The sequence below is a fragment of the Musa acuminata genome, chromosome BXJ3-7 (assembly GCF_036884655.1).
Source record: "Musa acuminata AAA Group cultivar baxijiao chromosome BXJ3-7, Cavendish_Baxijiao_AAA, whole genome shotgun sequence".
NCBI classification, from domain to species: domain Eukaryota; kingdom Viridiplantae; phylum Streptophyta; class Magnoliopsida; order Zingiberales; family Musaceae; genus Musa; species Musa acuminata.
The window spans coordinates 4,291,636-4,313,049 of NC_088355.1; the positions used below are offsets into that span (position 1 = coordinate 4,291,636).

Sequence of the window (21,414 nt, forward strand, 5' to 3'; positions counted from 1 at the left end):
ATAAACACTAATAAAAATTGCCATATTCTCTGTTTTGAGAGATCCAATTCAACACTAATCAAGTTGCCATTCATTCTCAAGTGTAAACTTCTTAAACATTTATATTTGGAGATTTGACCCTTGTGTTTCACATAGACATCAAACACAAGAGAAAACTTCTAAATTGATGGCTGCATTTGGATTTACAGATAGAGTGAATTCTTCAGCAACATGACACAATGGTTTCCAGAACAACCAGCAGCATCATCACCAGTCTTCCTACACACCAAATCATGGACTGAGCTCATTCAGGATACTTCACATTGTCTCTATCACATTGTCCCCAATCACAAAACCTGGCATAACCATGAGCCCCACACCTCAGGGTTTTGGTCTGATGCATCTATGGCTGCATTTTTCACCACACTTTCCATACAATCATCTGTGAATTCAGTGCCTTTGATCACCTGGAAAACTTCAGCTGCAGGATGGAAAGAGTGTGCAAGCCTCTGCAGCAGCCAGATGGATCTTGGCCAGCCTCAGGAAAGCCTGGTAGAAGTGTGTTCTTTGGTGATCACCAGTCACCACAACCAAATTCCCAAAGACAACCTTCCACTTCCGGATGAATGATCAACCAGTACTTGCTCCTACTAGATTGTCTGAAATGTGAATCAGGGTTTTGGCTCACCATGTCCAATGGATCCATCGCTTTACCAGCCAGAAACTGATCGAAGAAGACCTCAGTAGAGAACACACAATCTTCAATTTTGACACACAAGCATTCTTCTTAAAACCCACTGAAAACTTTTTGGCATATGTATGACTCGAATGCATACTTCTTATGAGACCTTCTTCCATACACAACTGCAGGTTCAACTGAGTTTGCTGCTGCATCCAAATCCCACCTTGCCGCTTGCAGCATGCAAATCAGTAGCTTTGTTGATGGATTTTTAAGCTAAGCATGCTGCAGAAGAGAAAACATCTGGGATTGATTCGGTTGAGAAGAAGCAGAATTCCGAGACATGTCGATCTTTTGACAGCATGCCTCGCCGCTTCAGTTTCTTCTCAAGCTTCAGCTTCTTCTCTGCCAATGCCGAATCTCACCTTCCCTACTCTGAATCTGGGACTGAAACTTCTTCGCCATGACTTCGTACGTCTTTATCAAGCTCTCTTGCTGTTGGATCTCTGCAACTAAACATGAATCATGGGGTGATGAAATTGTTGCTCTGGGATTGTTATGCTGGTACATGTGCTCGAGTTCTAAGAGCTTCATAAGTTCAGCAATGACAAGTTTATCCGCAAACTAGATCTTCTCCGGATCGTAAGGAGCATGGGATTCCTTGCTGGTTAACGAAGAGAGGAAGAGAAAAAGGCAGGGAACAGCAGAGTACGGCTCCTGCCTTCCCTTGCAGGAGGTGATCCACCAAATCCGGCTAAACCTGCACCCTTTTGGTCCCGGATGAAGAAGGCTACGTACGTGATCGAAGGCCAGCATGGCTCGGCTTTCGACAGCCTCAAGCGGTCGAGCGTGCTCGACCCGATTCGATGGATATTTTCATATGACAAGCGGATCAGGTAAACGGGTATGCTCAAAAACCCGACCCGCTTCCGTCCCCAATTTGAATCGAGAGAAGAAGAACGGTGTGGACGCGGTGCGGGAATCCGATGGGGAGCGCAGGGGTTCCATAATTCCACGGCGGGGCATCGCTAGCCTCCCGGTTCGCAAACCGATGCGGAGCCCTGCCGTCTTCTTCTGCATTATGGTGTCGGCTTTCTTGAGGCGCAGTTGATGCTGTCGGTAGCGCGCCCAAATTATGGTTCGGTTGGTTCTTTTCCTTCGATAAAATTCGAATTCTTTGATGTATTTATCGGTTTAATTGATATCAAGATTGCTTATTGAGGTACTTAATTTTCAATTCCCCCTCTTGTCACAGCAGATTTGTGGGGGCATTTGTATTGATCAGTGTTTGTGAATGATTTGGTCTCCTAATGGCTTAAATGGTTGGATTAATTAGGTAAATTCCTGCTTTAGAAATCAGTAGTAGTAGAAGTAGTTATTGTCTATTCGTGAAGTGTTCTGATACGATTTTAATCTTATCTGTTAGTAGCAGTAATAGTTGTCTGTTCACGAGTACTGTTTTCTTAGTTGCCAAAGTTTTATAGCGTAAAAAGAAGGCTTCCTCCAAGAAAATTGCTGCTCAGATGGATTTCACAGATCAAATCTTTATTATGCATCACATATGGTTGATTGATGAGTCATATAACATACTCAGGACTGATGATATTGTTTGATGCATTGTACGTCTTGATTTGAGTTTATTGGACATGTTAGAAGAGGAAAACAATCTGATTCATAAGATTAGAATTACAACATGGACTCATAGTTCCACCTTGCTGTCATTGTTCTTTTAGATTAATTGATGCCTATCCAAAGCATGATCGAAACTGATTAATCATTCTAGCTGGTTAAGTTATGCATCCGATTGCATGACCAAGGATTGTCACCAAGTAAGCTCTACTGTCCCTTTAGCTTATATTTTTTTTGCTGTGAACCAATTCACACTCCACTATATTAAGTGAGGAATATGGTGGTAATAGAATCTAGTTAGTATCTTGATCAATAATATGACATATGCCAGCATATTTAACTTGCCCTTCATTTTGCAGTCAGGTTATCCCCTTGTCATCTCTAATTGCACAGTCTTGTACATACATTTGGTGCCTGCATCTAAGCAATCTGATGCCATAACAAAACTTTACGGGTTAGAAATAACTGCCTTATGTAAAATCAGAATGGTAGTGTTTAGTGTTATTGCTTTCCCTCTAAGGAATGTACATGTAATGACACCACAAACTTCTGTGCTCGGTAGCATAGCTGGAGATGATGAATTATACTTGTCTGCATATCTTGGAATTATTGTCTTCTTTTTTGGGGGGAAAGAATAATATCATTATGTTTTGTTCTTCATTCTATAATTGCATGCATTAGACTAGTTTCATGTGGAAATTGACTCGATCTTGACTGATAAACAAAATTTCACATTCAATGTTGCAATTTGTGCCCTCGAAGCACCGGCAACCATCTGGGGTGATGGTTGGTGAGGTTGGGCACATGCATCTATCTTATGCTTCATTCAGAATGCCTTCTTGGAGAGTATGATCTGCAGCTCCACAAGTCATTCAATCCTACCTACTAAGATACCACAATGCTATGCATCTTTTATTTTAACAGCTTAATCTTCTGATATTTGAGGTTCCTCTGTGTTATTTTTTGAAGTCACTGACATCGGGTATATTTCTTCCATGAAAATGATGCATTTTAGGTGTGTTCTTGAACATAGATCTTTCCATGTATTGGTCCTTTTTGTTATTTGTATAAAAATCACTCATATTTGTTGTTTGTTTTTTAATCCTTAGTTTAGTGTGTACTAATCCTTCCGTCTATTCATATTTACTTGAAATTACTTGTACATCCATCATTTTATATTCATGTGGGAGAATGATATAATTCCAAATGGTTCTACATTTTTATCCACTTCCAGTTATCTTTCATTTATGTAATCATTCATCTCCTGAAACCTCAATAAACCTCCAAATGAAAGTTTTAAAGGCAACAAAAATTTCTCTTTTGAAATCACATCCCAAAGGACATAAAGCTTAAAAGAAATGATGTTAATTATTCTCATATAAAAAAAAACACAAAGTCAAGGACTGTATGATCTCCTGCAGTTTATACATCAGTCTAGATTTGGAAACTTTGAAAGATCAGCACTAGATTTCTTGTAAAATCTTAGGAAATAAGGTCTGGAGGAAGAATGAAGAAATTTTGTCAAGGTTTCTATGGAGTTCGTCGATTCTTAGATCTTAGTGAGATTTGGCACCTGCTTAAGTAAGAATTGCATAGAGTCAAATCAAGAAACTATCATTCTTTGTGAAAATTGTGTCCATTGACCCTTTTCAGGTTCTGTATTTATGGATGCTCATGCATTAGACAGTCCTTTTCTATCTTCTCATATTTTTGTGGGAATTATGGAGAGTGAAACTCCAAATATAAGAGCCAACTAAAGCTAAGCAGTCTCTTCACTGAGAGAGATGTGAGAAATTAGGGAATTCAGACCTTTAGAGTCTTCCAGAGAGCCATTGTATCTGATGTGCTACTCAACATGCTTGTTCGCTGATCTGTGGTGCGTGGTAGCCTCGACGCAATGCTTACGCATGTTCTTATGAGCCATTAGGTGAGATCCCTCCTTTCACTACGTGGGGGATGACGACATTGGTGATGAAATGTTGAAGTAAGATCGCGATCGAGAGCTTCTCCTGTAGAATGGAGGAGTTTGAGGCTTCGAAGTCCTTCAGGTTAGCATATCGGCAGCCGTCACTGTCACACCAGAGCAGAGGCAACACCGGTCAGATTGTTGCAGTTGCCGGGCTGCTTTCAATGGGGATGGCTTGTATGCAGGGAGAGGAAGGTGGCAGGCGCTTTAAATGCAAGATGTGTGGTGGATGGGGGAGGGTAGTTCCGGAGCTTTTGACGAGGGAATGGGGCGACGGCCGTGCTGCGACAAGCTCGGAGTGAAGAAGGGCCCGTGGTCGGCGGAGGAGGACAACAAGCTCATCAACTTTATCCTCGCCAACGGCCATTGCTGCTGGCGCGCGGTCCCCAAGCTCGCGGGGCTGCTGCGGTGCGGCAAGAGCTGCCGGCTCCGGTGGACGAACTACCTGCGGCCGGACCTTAAGAGGGGGCTGCTCAGCGAGGCGGAGGAGCGGCTGGTCATCGACTTCCATGCCCGCTTGGGGAACAGGTACTCTCTCCTCTTCTTCACAAGTGGTCTGAAGTCGTCGTAGTTGATTGCATGGAACAAGCAAGACACACACAGCACGCGTAGTTGCCCTGCTTAATTAGATAGGAAACATGGATTGGAAATGCTCGAACAACGAATCTATTGTGTCGATGAAAGAATCTATGATACCTGTGTCCATATTATTCAGATTGACTAATTCTGATACTAGAGAATATACTTTCTCATGTACATTAATTCTGAAATCTCACGTAGCGGGATCAAATTGAAAACAAGAAGTTCATCGGAAGGGAGAGATGTTTTTTATGATGTTGTCATTTCTCTTTTTCAGGTGGTCTAAGATCGCTGCAATGTTACCGGGAAGAACAGACAACGAGATCAAGAACCTGTGGAACACTCACATCAAGAAGAAGCTTCTCAAGATGGGCATCGATCCCGTCACTCATCGTCCGCTCCATCGGCAGGCGAGCCCCGAGGCCTCGCCGTCCACCGTGACCACGGACAAGTCCGACGACCAGTTACAGTCACAAGGAAACGAAGGCCAAATACCGTCCTCGGACAACAGGAGCCCAGCGGAAGCAAGCTCCATCGATGGCGGCACGGACCCTTTGATGAGCTGCCTGTGGGAAGACAGCGCGCCGGTGCTTTTGGATGAACTGTGGCAGCTCTCGAGTGACGACGATGGCAACAACTACGGCAGCGTCATTGCCGGACGAATGCCGTGGGAGGAAGAAGGAAGCTCCGAGTGGCTGCTGGACATCCAGGACTTGGAGAATTTGGATGGAGAGAGATCCATTAGCGCACAAGGCTACCCGAGAAGGTAGACGACGAAGCACAACAAGTGTACTGTCACAACTGTGGATTACCTATCGATCCCTAGTAAGCTTGGTTGGGGAAGCAAGGATGGATTCCTCGATTCCTGCAAAGTAGAAGCTGGATCTCCATGAAGCCTTCCTTCACCCTATGTTTCTTCTTTTCTTCCCTCTTTACGTGCAAGAAGAATCATGTACATAAAATCGTGACTCTTTTGTTAATAATTTGATTAATGAATAAATACATATGTGGCTAATTATATGTGCATCATAGATAATATTTCATTATCAGACCGATGTAAAAGCTTATTTTATAAGTTTTTTTTTATTTTATAATGTCAGACTATTCTGGTAAACTTCACCGATACTAAAGCTGTGATCTGACTTACTTCTTTTTTAATATATTTCAGTATGTACAGTATAAATATTAAAATTATGATAATCATAAATTAAAGTTTAGATTTGTATAATCTACGAGCGTAATGTCAGTGATATCGATCTAGAAAAAAAATTAGATTCGTCTTCCCCGATATAATATTGATTTAGAAGAAGAATTAAACTCATCTTCGTATTTCTTTCTATCTTTTTAAAGATTTATAAATTTTTATCTATTTATAGACGAGAAAGAGTTCCTTCCATCAAGATCATCTTTTAAAGAATTTGATCATAAATAAACTTTCATTTTATTGATTAATAATTAAAAAAAATTAAAAAAAATAAAAACTATTTAATCTGATTAGTATGTTTTTATGTGTTCCTCTCAACTAATTCCAGGCAAGAGAATCTTTGTTGAACTGCTCATCAAGCAGAGGTGGATCACCATCAACAATGGTAATGGAGTGTAACAAGCAACTCTGGAATTGCTTGCACGTGCGAAACACTTCTACTCTCAAAGGACAGCAACAAGAAGCCAAGAGCAAGTAAGCAGCCAGGAAAAAGTTCTGCATTAGGTCATCTGTCACTGAACTTTCAGGTTTGGTGGAAGCACATCAGTTTCACAAGGAAGATACAGATAGAACAAGTCTGGTTGTTGAATCCTATGTGATATTTGATTTGATGAATCACCCAAGAAGTCAAAATAAAATGATTTGCAATTATTTTAGAAAGATGTGTACTCTTCTCCTCCCAGCATTTGAAGTTCAAAGTCATGTAAGAGCAATTCTTTTTTCCAAAATTGTTGATCTTACATATGAATACTAATTAACCTAATAAATATATATATCACACCCTTTTAGCCATGATCTTGGAAGACACCAGTTCTCAGGAGAGGAAGAAATCAAACCCATGCACGGTTCTGATATGTCTTAGAAAGAAGGAAGCAAGAACAAAATAATAATAATAATAATAAAGTCATGATCTTAGGAAAATGATATGCATACATATTTTTCTATACCAAAAATAAAATAAAGGGATACTAATGTCAGAATGATTCAATGCTTATCCTGTAGACTGACCTCCTGTATATTGATAAAAAGTACTAGCAAACAAAGAATAATATTATCTTTCTACCAGCAGACTTTGTGAGCCAGAAATATTGTTTATCATATATAAACTACACATATCAGCATTCAGTGTTTTTAATTCTGAGCTGGTCCAAAAAAAAAAACTGGCTAGAACTAGTTCTTGGTCTATAGGTTCAGTGGTATGTCAATTCTAAAGTAGAAGCCATGATCAGGCAAGCTCAAAGCTCAGTCTCCAACTATCTGACTTGATAAGCTTATAGATGCAACAATGTCTAGCTGAGAGTGATGAAATATAAAAGATATTAGAGAAACAGTGACCCTCTGCAAGCTCAAAGCTCAGTCTCCAACTATCTGACTTGATAAGCTTATAGATACAACAATGTCTAGCTGAGAGTGATGAAATATAAAAGATATTAGAGAAACAGTGACCCTCTGCAAGCTCAAAGCTCAGTCTCCAACTATCTGACTTGATAAGCTTATAGATACAACAATGTCTAGCTGGGAGTGATGAAATATAAAAGATATTAGAGAAACAGTGACCCTCTGCAAGTTCAAAGCTCAGTCTCCAACTATCTGACTTGATAAGCTTATAGATACAACAATGTCTAGCTGAGAGTGATGAAATATAAAAGATATTAGAGAAACAGTGACCCTCTGCAAGCATAGAAAGGTATTGAAATGTATCTCTTCCTCTGTCTGGTTGCATTAGCAGGATGAGTTTTACCAAATATATTCTCTATCGATTGATAATTCTCATAGGGTTTTTCTTTTTCTTCCAAACCATAGTATAATTCTCATTTCGGCTTTGGTTTAGTCTTTGATAAGCTTAAACAAAATCAGAATTCCCTTTTTAGATTTTGATGAAACCCTAAATTCTGATATCATGCTGAATTCAAGCACTGTAAATTGATTTCATTGTATCATGTCATCAGGCTTTACATAACCCGTCCATGATTGGATGTGGGCTCAACTATTCTTAATTGGGCCTCCAACCTAAGCAGGCTTCGGCCCACTGAAGGGCCAGTCTTCAGTGTACACGCGCTGAGTTCACGAAGCGCTCGTTTCGTCGGTGACAAGACCCACCACATCACGAGTCTGCTTGTGTTGGGGGCCACGGATGAGGCGGAGATGGATGGGGTTCGTGAGAGGAGGTGACGACGTCGACGAAACTTTTGGGGCGGAACGTGGCGTGTGCGTACGAATACATTCCCTTGGCGAAGTGCCGTTCGATCCGGCGGCGTCTCCCTCGCTGGCCTCAAGGAAGACCCAGCTCTCGTCTCGCCGCCTCCGCTCTCTCGAGTCCCTCTTGCTTCCTCCCCAGCGAGAGCTCGCCCGGAGGTACCTCCCTCTCTATTTCCCTGCGCGCTCGATTTCTTGATGGCTTCGGTCGGCTTGGTCGTTGCAAATTGACCCTCTTGGGGTGGTTTTTTATTGGGACTCGGGGGAATGCGGGTCTCAGATCTTTGCTCAAGAGTCCTGTTTACTACTACTACTACTATGATTCTTGATCCGATGATTATGACTGCTTTTTCCTTGGCGGTGATGAGTGATAACCCTAGAATTCCTCTGTTTTTTGTTCTTCAACGCGAATCTTCCGAATCCTAGAGATGGCCGATGGAATAGAAGCCGTGAAGGCCGGTCCCGAACACTAGACTATATTTGATGAGAGTAGAATACATGATGGATTTCACTCTATTCTCCCCTTTTGACTGCAGTCCGTGGTGCCCCATCTCTATAAATTGCTCGAGCATCGTCTTCAAAGCTTTGCCGTGTGCAATCCAAGCCGTGAGCCGAGGGATTGGTAATCGGTAGTGCTATTCTATTATTGCCAACTGTGAGACCCAGTAGGGATGAATTAGGGCTCGTTTGGTTTGGATTTCAGTGGGATATTTGAGGTTTATTTGGTGTATTGATGATGTAAACTGAAGTTGTTGGATGAGTGCTTGTCACATACCATGTAAAACAGGAAAACGAGATTCCTGTGGTTGAAATGAACCAAGATGGACGATTTCTAGGGTCCAGATCCAGGAAATGTCTTGCTGCTGTATCCATTTGTCCTGTATAAATAGGGCTAGCAGCGTATTCTGTGACAACAAAATTGCGTGATGGATTTGTCTTTTGACCAACCGACTAAATTGAGAATATTGCTTAATGTAGAAGAACAGATGAAGAAACGAACACATGTTACCGGTCTCTTGTATGTCAAATTTTACATATGAATGTATAGACTAGTTTTGTATGTTTGCATGTCCAGCAAGAATTTAGGTCGATCGGGGATGGCTTGAATTGTCCAAAGAAAGAATCAGATTAGGTTTCAGACAAGCTTTGATGTCTTGGGTCTAGCAGTTATGCAGTATGTCCAAATCTCATCCTACTTAAACTAGACCTGAACCTAATTTTGTCACCACCCTTGGTTGTTCATCCGATCAAATCCTAAACAAACCGAAGAAATTCAGGAAGATGCTTAAGGAGAGAATATGAAGATTCAGGAAGAACAAAGTACATTTGTACTTGTAGTTCTTTTGCGTGATAAGATAACGATTGCCAAAGTTGTGTTTACTAATCCCACATCATGATTTCTTTGATCAATGTTTGGTCATTTCTAATATTCTTCTCCACAAACTAGCTGATAATTTGCCCAGGAATACTTGCAGCAATTTAAGGTCTATTCCTTTAGGATTAGGGATCCGTACATCATCCGTGGTCTCTGTGTCCCTCGTTTGTTGTCTAACCTAGTGCTATTTTAGGACCTTACTGCTTCACCAGACCTTTGGGGTATCTCATGGTGTAAACAAGAGAGATATTGGAACAATCTTGATGCCACGGTAAAGTTGTGTTCCATTCTAACTTGGGTGACTAGCAAGTTGTGGAAACACCTTTTCTGCTCATAGCGATAAGATCACGGACATCAATGTTTCCCACACTTAGTATTGGAGAGGGTCCTGTGCACCAGATCTGTCCTTTTTTCCTAACAATTCTGTTTAGGTTGTATTTTTTCATTTTTGTTGTGGAATATATGTTAAAAAGTACAAAATTGTTGACAGAACACTTAATATTAGAATATTTATTGTAACATTTTGCTTGTTATATAGCATTACAAATTGTGAGGTTATGTTATTAGCCTAGGATGGGCTTCTGATGCTTGCTATGGTGCCAGTTATCTACAACTGACCTTGCATGCATTCTTCAGAGTGCCCATGTAGCACTAATTTTGAGTTGAATTTGACTCGTAAGAATGGAATATTCTGTTGCATGCAGAAATGGTGGATTCATATACAATAAAGATAAGCTCAGACTTGATCAATCAACTAGCTGGTGGTAATGACAAAGCGAAGAAGAAAACCAAGAAACCCAAGCCAAAGATTTCAAAGGAACCGCATCAGCCTCAGAACAATGTCAAGCCAGTTCCCAGCACACAGAAAAGCAGCCCGAGCGGGGGATGGCCCCTCCAGCCTCCCCTGTTCATGCCGGTGCCCCCTCCGGACCCAGTTACAATCTCAGAGTTGGAAGCTATCCGTTCTGTCCTTCGGGAGAGCCAAAGAACAGTGGAGAAACTGGAAAAGCATCAAGACAAGATGAATCAGGACCTCACTCAGAGAGCAAAGGAGCTCCGGGACAAGGAGTTCAAGTTGCCCCACCAAAATTCCTCCATTTCCTGTACTGCCGAGAGAGATGCTTGCCTGAACTGTTACAAGGAACATGCCTCGAATCCTCTGAAATGTGCACAAGTGGTGAAAAGCTTTGCGGACTGTGCCCGTCGGGCAAGGCTGCAGGTCAGTTCGAAATAGGGTTCTAAGCTTCACCGGGAATGCGAGCCATGGGAAACAAGGTTCCTTGTAATGGGTTGAGATTCAATAACTAGCGCCAATCGGAAGACAGCTTGGAAACCAAAACTCCATTTCCTTTCCTGCATTCAACAATCAGCTTGGATTATACAGAAGTTTTCCTTTTCTGTGACCATTGAATCAATTGTTTGTTGTGTACTTTGAATTATTGATTATAGAAAATATAATTAATAGTCAATTATTATTTGACATATAAGCGTCACGGGAAAATTATCATGGAAGAAAAATGGCTCAAGTCGCCTTTCGTTCTATCTCTTTGTATGGACAAAAGTTCAAGGTAGATTGTTCGAGGTTATTTTTCGAAAAAAAGTGATTATTGATTGTTCCCTCTAAGACTAAGTATGTCATAGAGTTTATTTTTCGAAAAAAACTCATATACACAAAGAGACATTGGTCACTAACTCAAAGGCACAGGTGTATCTAAGGTGGTGACTGAGGTGACTCTAAGACAAAAGTGTTGAGCAGCTAGTGGCACCTCGAGAGTTTAACACTTTCGTCTTAGAGCCACCTCGGTCACCACCTTAGATACTCTTGTGCCTTCGAGTTAGTGACCGAGGTCTCTGTGTATATGAATTTTTTTCAAAAAATAAATATTATGACATAACACCGAGGATTACCTCAAGGTATGTGAGTCGAAATACGACGATAGAGAAGGTATCAAGGTATGTGAGTCGAGAAAACTCAGACACCTGCCCGACCAACATCTATCTTGTGGATGCCACGAATGGGCAGGTTGGCAATAGGTCTATCAGATGAATTAAACATCAGACTCTGAGCCCCTCGAGAAGAGCCCTGAAACATGTCTTGAGAGGAACAATTGATAAGGAATATATTAATAACCAACTATTATCCGATATATAAGCGTCACGTGGAAGGTATCGTGGAAGGAAAAAAGGTCTATGTCACTCCCCACCCATTTACCCGCATGGATAAAAGTCCAAGGCAGACCGTTCAAGACTGTCTTCCTCATATCTCTCGTATAGATAAAATGCTAAGAGAAGGACGTTGGAGCGGTTACAAGTTATCCCCTCCAAAGTAAGATATAAAAGATAATCATCGACGCTATGCCAATGGGCTATTTTTTCAAAAAAAAAAAAATCATACTTATAAAGAAACTTCAATCACTAACTTAAGCGTCAAAGGAATCAGATTAAAAAATTTCTCAAAATATCGATCTTAGGACAAGTGATGCGCAGAGAGCTTGACGTTTCCATCCCGAAGCTATGTCGAACACTTCTGCATGTTTCTGACATCACATTCAAGTCCCATCTCTCTCTCTTCTTGAGTAACCGGATTTTTTTCCTTATTCATTTTCTGTAAACATGCGATGTGGCTGAAGTGAGGAAAGATTTTTATGTATCACAAGCGTTCATGAGCTTAAGAACTTCTGTTTCTTTTCGGTATTTTAGCAGCAGAAAATTACTGGTTACACAGATTTTGGAACGAAAGAAATGTTACAAGGAATGTTGGATGCCGAGTGGATTCATTTCCGTGATATTTATTTGGTTACGTGGTTTGCAATTGGCAGCTTAATGTAGTCTGTAAAATTAGCTTTCTACAACCTTAGAAGACGGTCACATCTACATTTCATGCAGGAATAAGAAGCCGGATGCTTGGTCGGATATTAATTCTCCGTCCGAGGCCGGTCCTCAGCAAGGTTGCATTTGAACTGATACAGAAGAGGAATCACCAGCGAGTTCATAATCAAATCCAGATATCAAGGTTGTATGCAAGGTTGCATTTGAACTAATACAGAAGAGGAATTCACCAGCAAGTTCATAATCAAATCCAGATACCAGGGTTGTATGCAAGGTAGCATTTGAACTGATACAGGAGGAATCACCAGCAAGTTCATAATCAAATCCAGATATCAAGGTTGAATGCATGGTTGCATTTGAACTGATACAGAAGAGGAATCACCAGCGAGTTCATGATCAAATCCAGATATCAAGGTTGTATGCAAGGTTGCATTTGAACTGATACAGAAACGGAATCACCAGCATGTTCATAATCAAATCCAAATATCGTGAAATAATATTATTAAAAAGGAATACCGTGGAAATCGGAACACCTCAATTAGATGAAGTTGGATGAGCAGAGGCATCTGTTGCCAAACTCTGTTCATTTTCAAATAGGAGGGCTTTTTAATGTAAGGTGATATATATATTTCTTTCTCTTGAGTTTCTCGGAAGAAAAAGAGAGTTAACTGTGTAGGAATGTTCAGTACAGAAGATTAAGCTCTCTCCAAGATGTGTAGACTGCTTTCAACTCTGGTTATCCATTCTCTTAATGTTGAATTCACTTTCTGTGGCACCTCATCATGGGGGCAGTGACCTGAAACAACATTATCAAACAGTGAGTGTATATCGGAATAGGACTGCCATCCAACTAAACTAAAAAATATATATCATCATCATCTGAATGAACAAGGCTTTAAGATCTCATCCTTCCAATTTTGGACAAACAGAAATTATGTCTAGATCTGATTTTGCTTCAGAAAGGGTTGAACCAGTTACCTGCATCCAATTCACTTACTGTGACCTTGTTGCAGTGCTCCCTGACCATGGACAAGAATGCTTTGGATTTGGTCAGTGGGTCTTTCATCCCCTGGTTTGTCAAGAACACAATGCACCATCAGCTGATTAACTGATCACGCATGAGCCTTCTTAACTCAACTCATCTATCATGCACTTACTTGTATAATCAATACCTCTCCTCCAAAGGAGCCAAGTAGGTAATTAAGAGGAATAGACAAATCAAAGGTCACGATACTTTCCAGAACAATGGCTGCACCGGGATCAAATGACTGATTTTGGTCAAGGAAAATATAAAGCCTATAAGAATCTGAACTTTAGATGTCTCACATCCTAATTTCAGGTATCCATTCTTAACCAACAGATAGCTATGCATGAGTAGCAATATCACATAATTAAGTCTCCAATATAATGTATATATTTCCATGTCTGAAGTCTGAGCTGCACAAAATGCAATGCGTAAAAAATGAGAAGTCAGTATTACAAACAAAAGAAAAGAAAATTTTGTTGTAAAATGTGCGCCACTGTCAATCCATGATGTACCTAATGAAAGAGACCCTTTTAGCACGTGGATTCCTTGAGTACAAACAATGGCCTAAAGTTGAAATTGATGAATAAGAATTGTAGTTTTATGGCAACATCTAATATTCAAGATGTAAGTGAAGTTCAGTGCTCCAATAAATTGGAGGTCAGAAATACTTTTGTTGCATTCATCACAGGTGGAAGGAAGCAGTGGTATGTTAATTTTTGAACAGATATAACAGTTCAGAAATTAGACCATCGTAATAATTCTCAGAATTGTCAAGTCATAAATGAGGATACAGCCCTGAGAATTTCACCAAGAAGCCAACCGTCCACCCGCTCTATGTTCTGAATCAAATGAATGACAAAATACACAGCACATATGTCAATGGCATGTAATTTATGCAAGAAAAAGATCAAGGGAAAATCCTTAAGGTTCACATACAGTTGGGTAACACTTCTCAATGAACTTGCCAGCTGTTGACCTCAGGAACAGCAACAGCAGCTGTGCCTGCAGCCAAGCAAGCCCAGATATTTTCCTTTCCTGAAAGAACAAATTTATGCATAATTGGCAACCTCACAATTCAAATTTCTCACAAAGACGATGACAACAACACTGAAGGTTAGATGGTGTTATTTTTATCATCTGATAAACACATAGAAACTACTAATACTAAATACACAATACGGTTTGCTTATAAAGCGATCACTAAAGACAAGGCTTTATTTCTCAGATGCTTGTCCATATTGATTGTATTGGTTGTGACATATCAAGACATTCGGTTCTTTTAACGTAGCAGGTGTCAATTCTTTCGACATAGCAGACATTTGTTCAAATTTCTAAGGTTGTGTTTGGTTCAGAATATCATCATCATCAACAAGCTATAATGATAACTATTTGAGGTTGGCTACATGGATCTTTCATCAGTGAGTTCATTAAAAAAATAGTATTAATTAAATTAAAAGTATTTAAATACTTATTTGCTGAAAAAAGTAAATATTGACTAGATAAGTTGAAATGTAATGATAAACTTCAAACTACAGTATATCATATTCCAACAAATTCTGTTGTGTTTGGTTCAGAATATCATCATCATCAACAACAAGCTATAATGATAACTATTTGAGGTTGGCTACATGGATTTTTCATCAGTGAGTTCATTAAAAAAAATAGTATTAATTAAATTAAAAGTATTTAAATACTTATTTGCTGAAAAAAGTAAATATTGACTAGATAAGTTGAAATGTAATGATAAACTTCAAACTACAGTATATCATATTCCAACAAATTCTGTACATAGCCAATATTTTATACAATTTCATGCAAAGCATTCCAGATCTGACAAAATGCAACATAAAATGTGAAGTTTTAACCGACATGAGCAAGAAAAGTAACACTCTAGTATGTTACGAAAGATGCAACTACACAATTGTGACTGATATAGAACCTGAATCAGCTTTACATCAACTGAAGGAATAGACGAAACCGTGGGAACAATCGAACCAGCTGTGTTAATAAGAACCAAAGACTTCACCAGAGAAGGCCATAGACCTGCAACTGTAGCAACAAAATAACCTGGAAAAAAAGTGTTGGATTAAGAAGTTTCCAAACAAATTCATAATGAAGTGCAACTCAAGTGAAAAAAAAAATTGATATTAGATACAATCACTCAGTAGATCGTTGCACTATCATGAGCTCAGACATACCACCTAACGAGTTGCCAACGAGATGAACAGGTTCTCTCACAACATCAACAATAAAATCTCTCAACAACTCTGCCCACAAAAGTTCAGTATATATGACATTTGGTTTCTCTGACTTCCCGAAACCCAACAGCGAAATAGCCCAAACCCGATGTCCACCATCAGCAATGTTAGATATGTTGCCACGGAAATGCTCCAGGAAAGCTCCAAAACCATGAACAAGAAGAGCTGCAGGTCCTTCGTTGCCAACGGCTGTGTACTAAAGGCAAAATTATTGTAAATGAGAATGCACATGGAAGTATTTTATGGCCTGATTAAATAACATGTCATGTAACAATTAGCATAATGACCAATATCAAACCTACTAATGTGCAAAACCTTCACTGTGACTCAAAAAATAAGGGTAAAGAAACAAAAACCATAAGTTATTTCTTTACACGTACTCCTGAAACTAATATGTTTTTTCTGACACCCTCCGTGGCTTCCAGTTGAAAATCAAGCTTGCAGCATCTATGAAATGTTCAGGACAGGACCAGTTCAGACGTACAGGACAGACCAACTTCATTTCCATTTTATTTTAAAGAGATTGACCTGTGATACTTCATTTTCATGCCTTATTGGACATTCAGTGCTGATCTGTGTAGTTTTATTGACATAAAGGAAAGAAGGCAGCAAGATAGGAAATTAAAAATAAAACTTTGTGCTCACAAATTACCTGAATAAAATGACCTTTCCATCTCCAAATCCAAACGGGGTACACTCCTTCATTGCATATTTGGCTTTTCAAAGCCAGAACCGAATACCACTGTTGCATGATCAGTGCATTGTTAGACAGATGAACAAATTGACCTTAAAGATGTAGTTTGCAGTTGTCATATGATTTTCCAAATCTCAAAATGCAGATACAAACAAAAAAAAAAACTAACTTCACACATTTTAGGTTGATAAACCCCAAGGTCCTACCTCCATGGAACAAACAGCATCAATTGCTGCTGCAACTGTAGGTGCTGAATATCCAAATGGTGATAGAAAGCCTCCATTGCGTTCTTTCTCATACTTTATAGCTTCATAGTACACTCTCCTTCGAGATATAGTTCCAAAGTAAAGGGCAGAACCAAACAACGCACTGAATGAGGCTCCCGTCCTTCTTTCAGCTTTCCGTAACTTGTCATGCAACCTACTTATTGAATTTAATGAATCAGGCAATACAAAACTGCTGAATCTTATAAAATAAAATGTGCATGATCATGCTTGATAATATTAGGTAAGTCACAAGTTGTAGCAAAGATAGCAATGCACAGAATGTAACAAATATCGGCAAGCAATTAATTACATATTTTGTAATTTAGTTAGACACAAAAAAGATAAATATTTGTCCTAATATCTAGGACTTGCATGTATCCAGGACATCGTTAGTGAACAGGACGTTTCAGATATATTCTTTTTGGGAATACAAAAGCTGTACGTAAAAGATGTACATGACATTCCCTTGGTTGGATGGGAAAATGACAGCCTGAAAAAATTTTAAGATTATGTAAGATCAGGGAAATCCCAACAACTTTCCTACAAGATTAGAGTAACCTATGTAAACCCAGAGAAAGTGAATGATAAGTGCCTATTTTCACCAAGATAATGGATAAAATATAAAGAAGCAAGCCAACTACATACTCTTGCCAATCATCCCTTGCTGTTCCTTCTAAATATCGCAAATAAGCAGCAAGAGCATTTAACACAGTGTTTGTTCCACCTTTCACCAGACTCCCCTCTTGTGACACAAACATGGAATTTGAAATTTTTGTACTTCGCACATTGTTGAAAGTCGATGAGGTTTCTTTTCCCTTTTCATCATAATATTCGCCCCTTTCAGCAGGATCAGTTTTCATAATATTTTGATTCCTATTCCTTTTTAATATGGACATAGGTGAAGCTTTCTTAAGAGAAATCCAGCTGTCATCTGACTGACAAGGTGCACCATCCAGATAGTTCTTTACATCAACAAGAGACGGTAATGCACCTGAAAAGAAAATTCACAATTATATGAAAAACAAATACCATTTCGCCCATCAACACATACACAAACATTTGACAAAAATGACATCAAGGAACTCAAAAGCATACTAGTTTTCAACTCCATGCTCAAAACAGGTATGGTCGGAGCTGGCACTGGAAGAGATATAGACAGCTTCAGTTTTGTAAACTCATGGTATGATGCAGATAATTCCTTTAAATTCTGGGCAGACATCAAGCAGTAACATGATATATTACAGAAATAAAATAGACCTGAAACATATAAAAATCAAATATAAGTACAAACTGAACTACCTTAAAATCATAAAAGGGAGTCCTCCAAAAGATAAATTCAGGGTTTCCCCATGAGAATGGTACTGCAGATAAAGATGATTCGACAGTAGTGGCCAGCTTACGAAGATTATATTCTACCTCCTCTTCTGCATATATGTGACTCGGCTTTACCTGAAACACTTTGAGGGATAAGATAAATCAGGGGGCTAGCATAGATGAAGTACTGCACATGCAGAGTCCACAAAACAAATCTGACATCTATTTGCAGAGTGAGGTACAACATGACATTAATCCCTGTTTAGCAACCTTATTTACAAGTTCTAATATGACATCTTCAGTGCTTCCAAAGCCAAGAAGCAGATCAGATCCTTGACCCTTAAGCAGCTCCTTGAGTTCTTTCACAGAGAAAAGAAGTAGCTCTCTCATTTCATCAGAAAGATCTGCATATAAAAACTGAACAAATTAAAACAACAAAGTTGCTTTGTTTTAAACAAATTCAAAAGTATTTCTATTGGAAATAACTTTATTTACAACACCTAATTGCACAAAGAAAGTATGCACATCAGCAAGATTTTCCTATTACAGTTTCATTATCATAAAGATGGTCCGATGCGCGAGGCTCTCACCACCGTGAACTTGAGGAGGTTAACATACACATTCTCATCTGCAACCAAAATGGTTGTTAACATACTTGATGCCCTTGACACTTAGGCCATAAAGGAACAATCTTATTGTGGTTTGAGCTCGCCCCAACAAAGAAGTATCGCTCAAATAATGATTCATTCTTAGACTACTCAGCGCAATCCTGCCCACTGTCCCCTCTACTTAACCATTCTGACTTTCCTGGCTTTCATTCTGATACTAACTACTCTAAGTCCTTCATAAAATGCAATCAAAGAGAAGATTGATGATAATGAAACTAGAGTAGTTGTCATTATTGCGGTTCCTTCTGAGCCTAGAAAATGTCCGAAAAAACCTGCTATGGAATGGTATCTGGCAAGAAACAACAAAAACAACAAGTTCCTTAAATCTTAAGTGGGTAGGTTTGTTGCACAAACCCATTTCTACTATTTTCTTTAAAAACAACTTATTTTAGACGTAAGACATTGTAACTTTCTCATTCTCAACTATTCCATCTCATTGCTCTCCCTTTCGTCAACTTAAACATGGCTCACTCCTTAATCATGTATCACATGATCTCTCTTGTACATGAATTAATCACCATAAAAAGAATGAATTGACCCGTCTTTTGTTGTGCAAGCTATTCCAAGTTCTACCCTTTCTATTGGAACAATTAAATTAAATTCATTTCAACGTTGTCATTGACATCTACATTCCAACCATAATAACAACCTCCAATTCACAAAAAGAAAAAGAAAAATTCAACTCAGACCCACAGAGCAGTACTACAATGACAGTTTTGTGAGATTCTCTTCTGCACATACGGGTTGCTTAGCAATCAGAAAAAATGTCATCTGGTTTTATGCATCCAATGTATCTTGTTCTTGGTCAGTTCCTACCTGCTAAATCTGATTCCTGACTTACACATCAAAAATATTCTCTTGGCCGCAATCCATACAACAACTGAGTTGTTAATTACGTCAAAATATTAGAAGTGCAACAAAACGTCATTTTTCTAAGGAAAAAAACAAGGTTGAACTAGAACAGCCGACGGATGTGTCGGGTTTGTCGGTGGGAGTTTGTTAGCCGCAAAAGTAAGAGAAAGGGGACAGAAACTGACCGGACAACATCCGGTGATCGAAGACGTAAAGCGGGACGACCGTCTCGTGCTTAGCCACGGCGGCCACGAGGCCAGGGTGATCATCAACGCGGAGATCATTCTTGAACCACACCAAGGCCGACCCGCCGCGAGCCGCCTCACCCTGCCCCGGAGCCGGAGAAGCCAAGGGCCTCACGCAGGCAACACAGAAGGGAAGCCGGCGGGGCCTGGGACGAGGAAGTGAGGGGCGGAGAGGGGAAGCGATACGGGGGTGATGGCGCAGGGAGAAGGCCAGCGCCATGGTGGAGGCAATCCATCAACCTCCACGGCGCCAGGGGACTGATAACCGCTAGGGTTCCTCTATGGTGGGTGGCGGTGGGGGCTGGTCCTAATTTATGTGGAAGAGAGAATTTTTCCGAGCTCGAGATCTTTAGGCAGCCTTCTCGAGGTTGTGGCTGAGAACGGAGACCAGAGAGCGGGCAAGGACGACAGAGACCCTCGAGCGACGGCTAACATGTGTCCCTTCAAGCTGTGGCCCTGTTTACCCTTTTCGATTCAGGATACTCTCCTGGTCTCATCGTCGCTCTCACTCGGCTAATTAAATGTTACCCGTTTTACCTTTTTTTATATATTTAATTTTTTTATCCTATCGCTATCAATTTTATTAATAAAAAAATATAACACATAATAATAAAAAATCAAATCATACGAAAATAATAAATAAATAATAATTTTAATATCTTAATTATATTTTGTTATAATACCAACTATTGTAGTGGTAATGGATGATGATATCGTCACATTGTAGGTGGCGTAACCTGATTTTAATGGTAATAGGGGAGATCTTTAAGAAGTTTCCTTATACCGACATACTTTGAGGTTGGTGATGAAAGAGGCGTTTGAGTGTGCGGTGTGTCTCAACGAGTTGGGGGATGATGAGAAGCTCCATCGCCTCTCTCATTGTAGTTATGTCTTCCATTTGAATTGTATTGACATTGGCTCACCTTTCACATAACTTACATTATCTATCATGCCAACCTCCTTAAGTAAGCCGCTGATGACAACCTCGACTTGCTACTTGTATCTATCCTTGCTACAAATACGATGAGTCATCATCCCAAATCCACTGTCCCACCACACGATCATGTCGTCATCGTCATAGACCCATTACGATGGCAGTGAAACGAGGCAACTGCATAATTGGCATGGATTGGAAGCCATAGACGAGCAACCCAATCGCAATCCAAGCAACAACTTACAAAGCACCCACAATCTCATTCAACCGAACATTCCGAGGTCTAGCTGGTGGAGGACGTCGATCGGTACACCCTCCACTTGCTCACTCTCTCTCCTCTTCCTCCTCCAACACCATTCTACATCTGCGTTAGCGCCATGCTGCTCTGCATTTGCGTCGATAGGATGCAAGGTCTTTGCCTCACCTCTCATCAATGCATATACAAAACGACACCGATGTAATTGTAAGACGATGTAGAGCGACCATCGTCCTCGTCATTTTCCTCGACTCCCTTTGCATCAACTCCTATCGATGTTCTCCCTTTTCTTCCTCCTCCTTTCTTATAAGAAGTCATAGAAAGTTCCTCAAACTCCATTACTATCACGATCGTCATCCCCACCTCAATCATCAATGCTCAAATCAATATTGGCAAGATCAATCATCGGGTCATTCTCACCGATCACCATCACAATAGTCACTCATGGCTCCCAACAATATTAC

General features: G+C 39.9%; 3 protein-coding genes, 1 long non-coding RNA gene and 1 pseudogene across 4 annotated transcripts; 2 read left to right on the plus strand and 3 right to left on the minus strand.

Annotated features, from left to right (window-relative positions):
* Positions 1-47: 47 nt before the first annotated feature.
* Positions 48-1,485, minus strand: LOC103991085 (protein GRAVITROPIC IN THE LIGHT 1-like; annotated as a pseudogene).
* Positions 1,486-1,639: 154 nt separating this feature from the next.
* Positions 1,640-5,847, plus strand: LOC135642792 (MYB-like transcription factor ODO1). Its single transcript, XM_065159231.1, has 2 exons — positions 1,640-4,781; positions 5,110-5,847. Exons 1-2 carry the CDS (start codon positions 4,465-4,467, stop codon positions 5,600-5,602), a joined length of 810 nt encoding a protein of 269 aa, XP_065015303.1. The 5' UTR covers positions 1,640-4,464; the 3' UTR covers positions 5,603-5,847.
* LOC135642793 (uncharacterized) lies at positions 4,932-5,775 on the minus strand. Its single transcript, XR_010498069.1, has 2 exons — positions 5,645-5,775; positions 4,932-5,544 (listed from the first exon to the last, which is right to left on the minus strand). It is a non-coding gene; the product is annotated as an uncharacterized LOC135642793 (long non-coding RNA).
* Positions 5,848-8,160: 2,313 nt separating the features above from the next.
* On the plus strand, positions 8,161-11,013 carry LOC135642659 (uncharacterized). Its single transcript, XM_065158970.1, has 2 exons — positions 8,161-8,391; positions 10,312-11,013. The coding sequence occupies exon 2, from the start codon at positions 10,314-10,316 to the stop codon at positions 10,839-10,841; it is 528 nt and encodes a 175-aa protein (XP_065015042.1). The 5' UTR covers positions 8,161-8,391; positions 10,312-10,313; the 3' UTR covers positions 10,842-11,013.
* A 1,893-nt stretch (positions 11,014-12,906) lies between these two features.
* On the minus strand, positions 12,907-20,233 carry LOC135582103 (uncharacterized). Its single transcript, XM_065160299.1, has 14 exons — positions 19,701-20,233; positions 18,266-18,399; positions 17,981-18,130; positions 17,777-17,888; positions 17,327-17,672; positions 16,622-16,835; positions 16,374-16,463; positions 15,662-15,917; positions 15,403-15,530; positions 14,400-14,498; positions 14,255-14,302; positions 13,594-13,704; positions 13,415-13,505; positions 12,907-13,232 (listed from the first exon to the last, which is right to left on the minus strand). Exons 1-14 carry the CDS (start codon positions 19,978-19,980, stop codon positions 13,132-13,134), a joined length of 2,160 nt encoding a protein of 719 aa, XP_065016371.1. The 5' UTR covers positions 19,981-20,233; the 3' UTR covers positions 12,907-13,131.
* Positions 20,234-21,414: the final 1,181 nt, after the last annotated feature.

Coding starts and splice junctions, on each gene's coding strand:
- LOC135642659 (XM_065158970.1), top strand. CDS start 10,314: ATGGTGGATTCATATACAATAAAGATAAGCTCAGACTTGATCAATCAA.
- LOC135642792 (XM_065159231.1), top strand. CDS start 4,465: ATGCAAGATGTGTGGTGGATGGGGGAGGGTAGTTCCGGAGCTTTTGAC. Junction 4,782..5,109: donor CATGCCCGCTTGGGGAACAG/GTACTCTCTCCT, acceptor TCTCTTTTTCAG/GTGGTCTAAGATCGCTGCAA.
- LOC135582103 (XM_065160299.1), bottom strand. CDS start 19,980: ATGGCGCTGGCCTTCTCCCTGCGCCATCACCCCCGTATCGCTTCCCCT. Junction 18,400..19,700: donor CGATCACCGGATGTTGTCCG/GTCAGTTTCTGT, acceptor TTTTATATGCAG/ATCTTTCTGATGAAATGAGA. Junction 17,889..17,980: donor CTCCCTTTTATGATTTTAAG/GTAGTTCAGTTT, acceptor ATGTCTGCCCAG/AATTTAAAGGAATTATCTGC.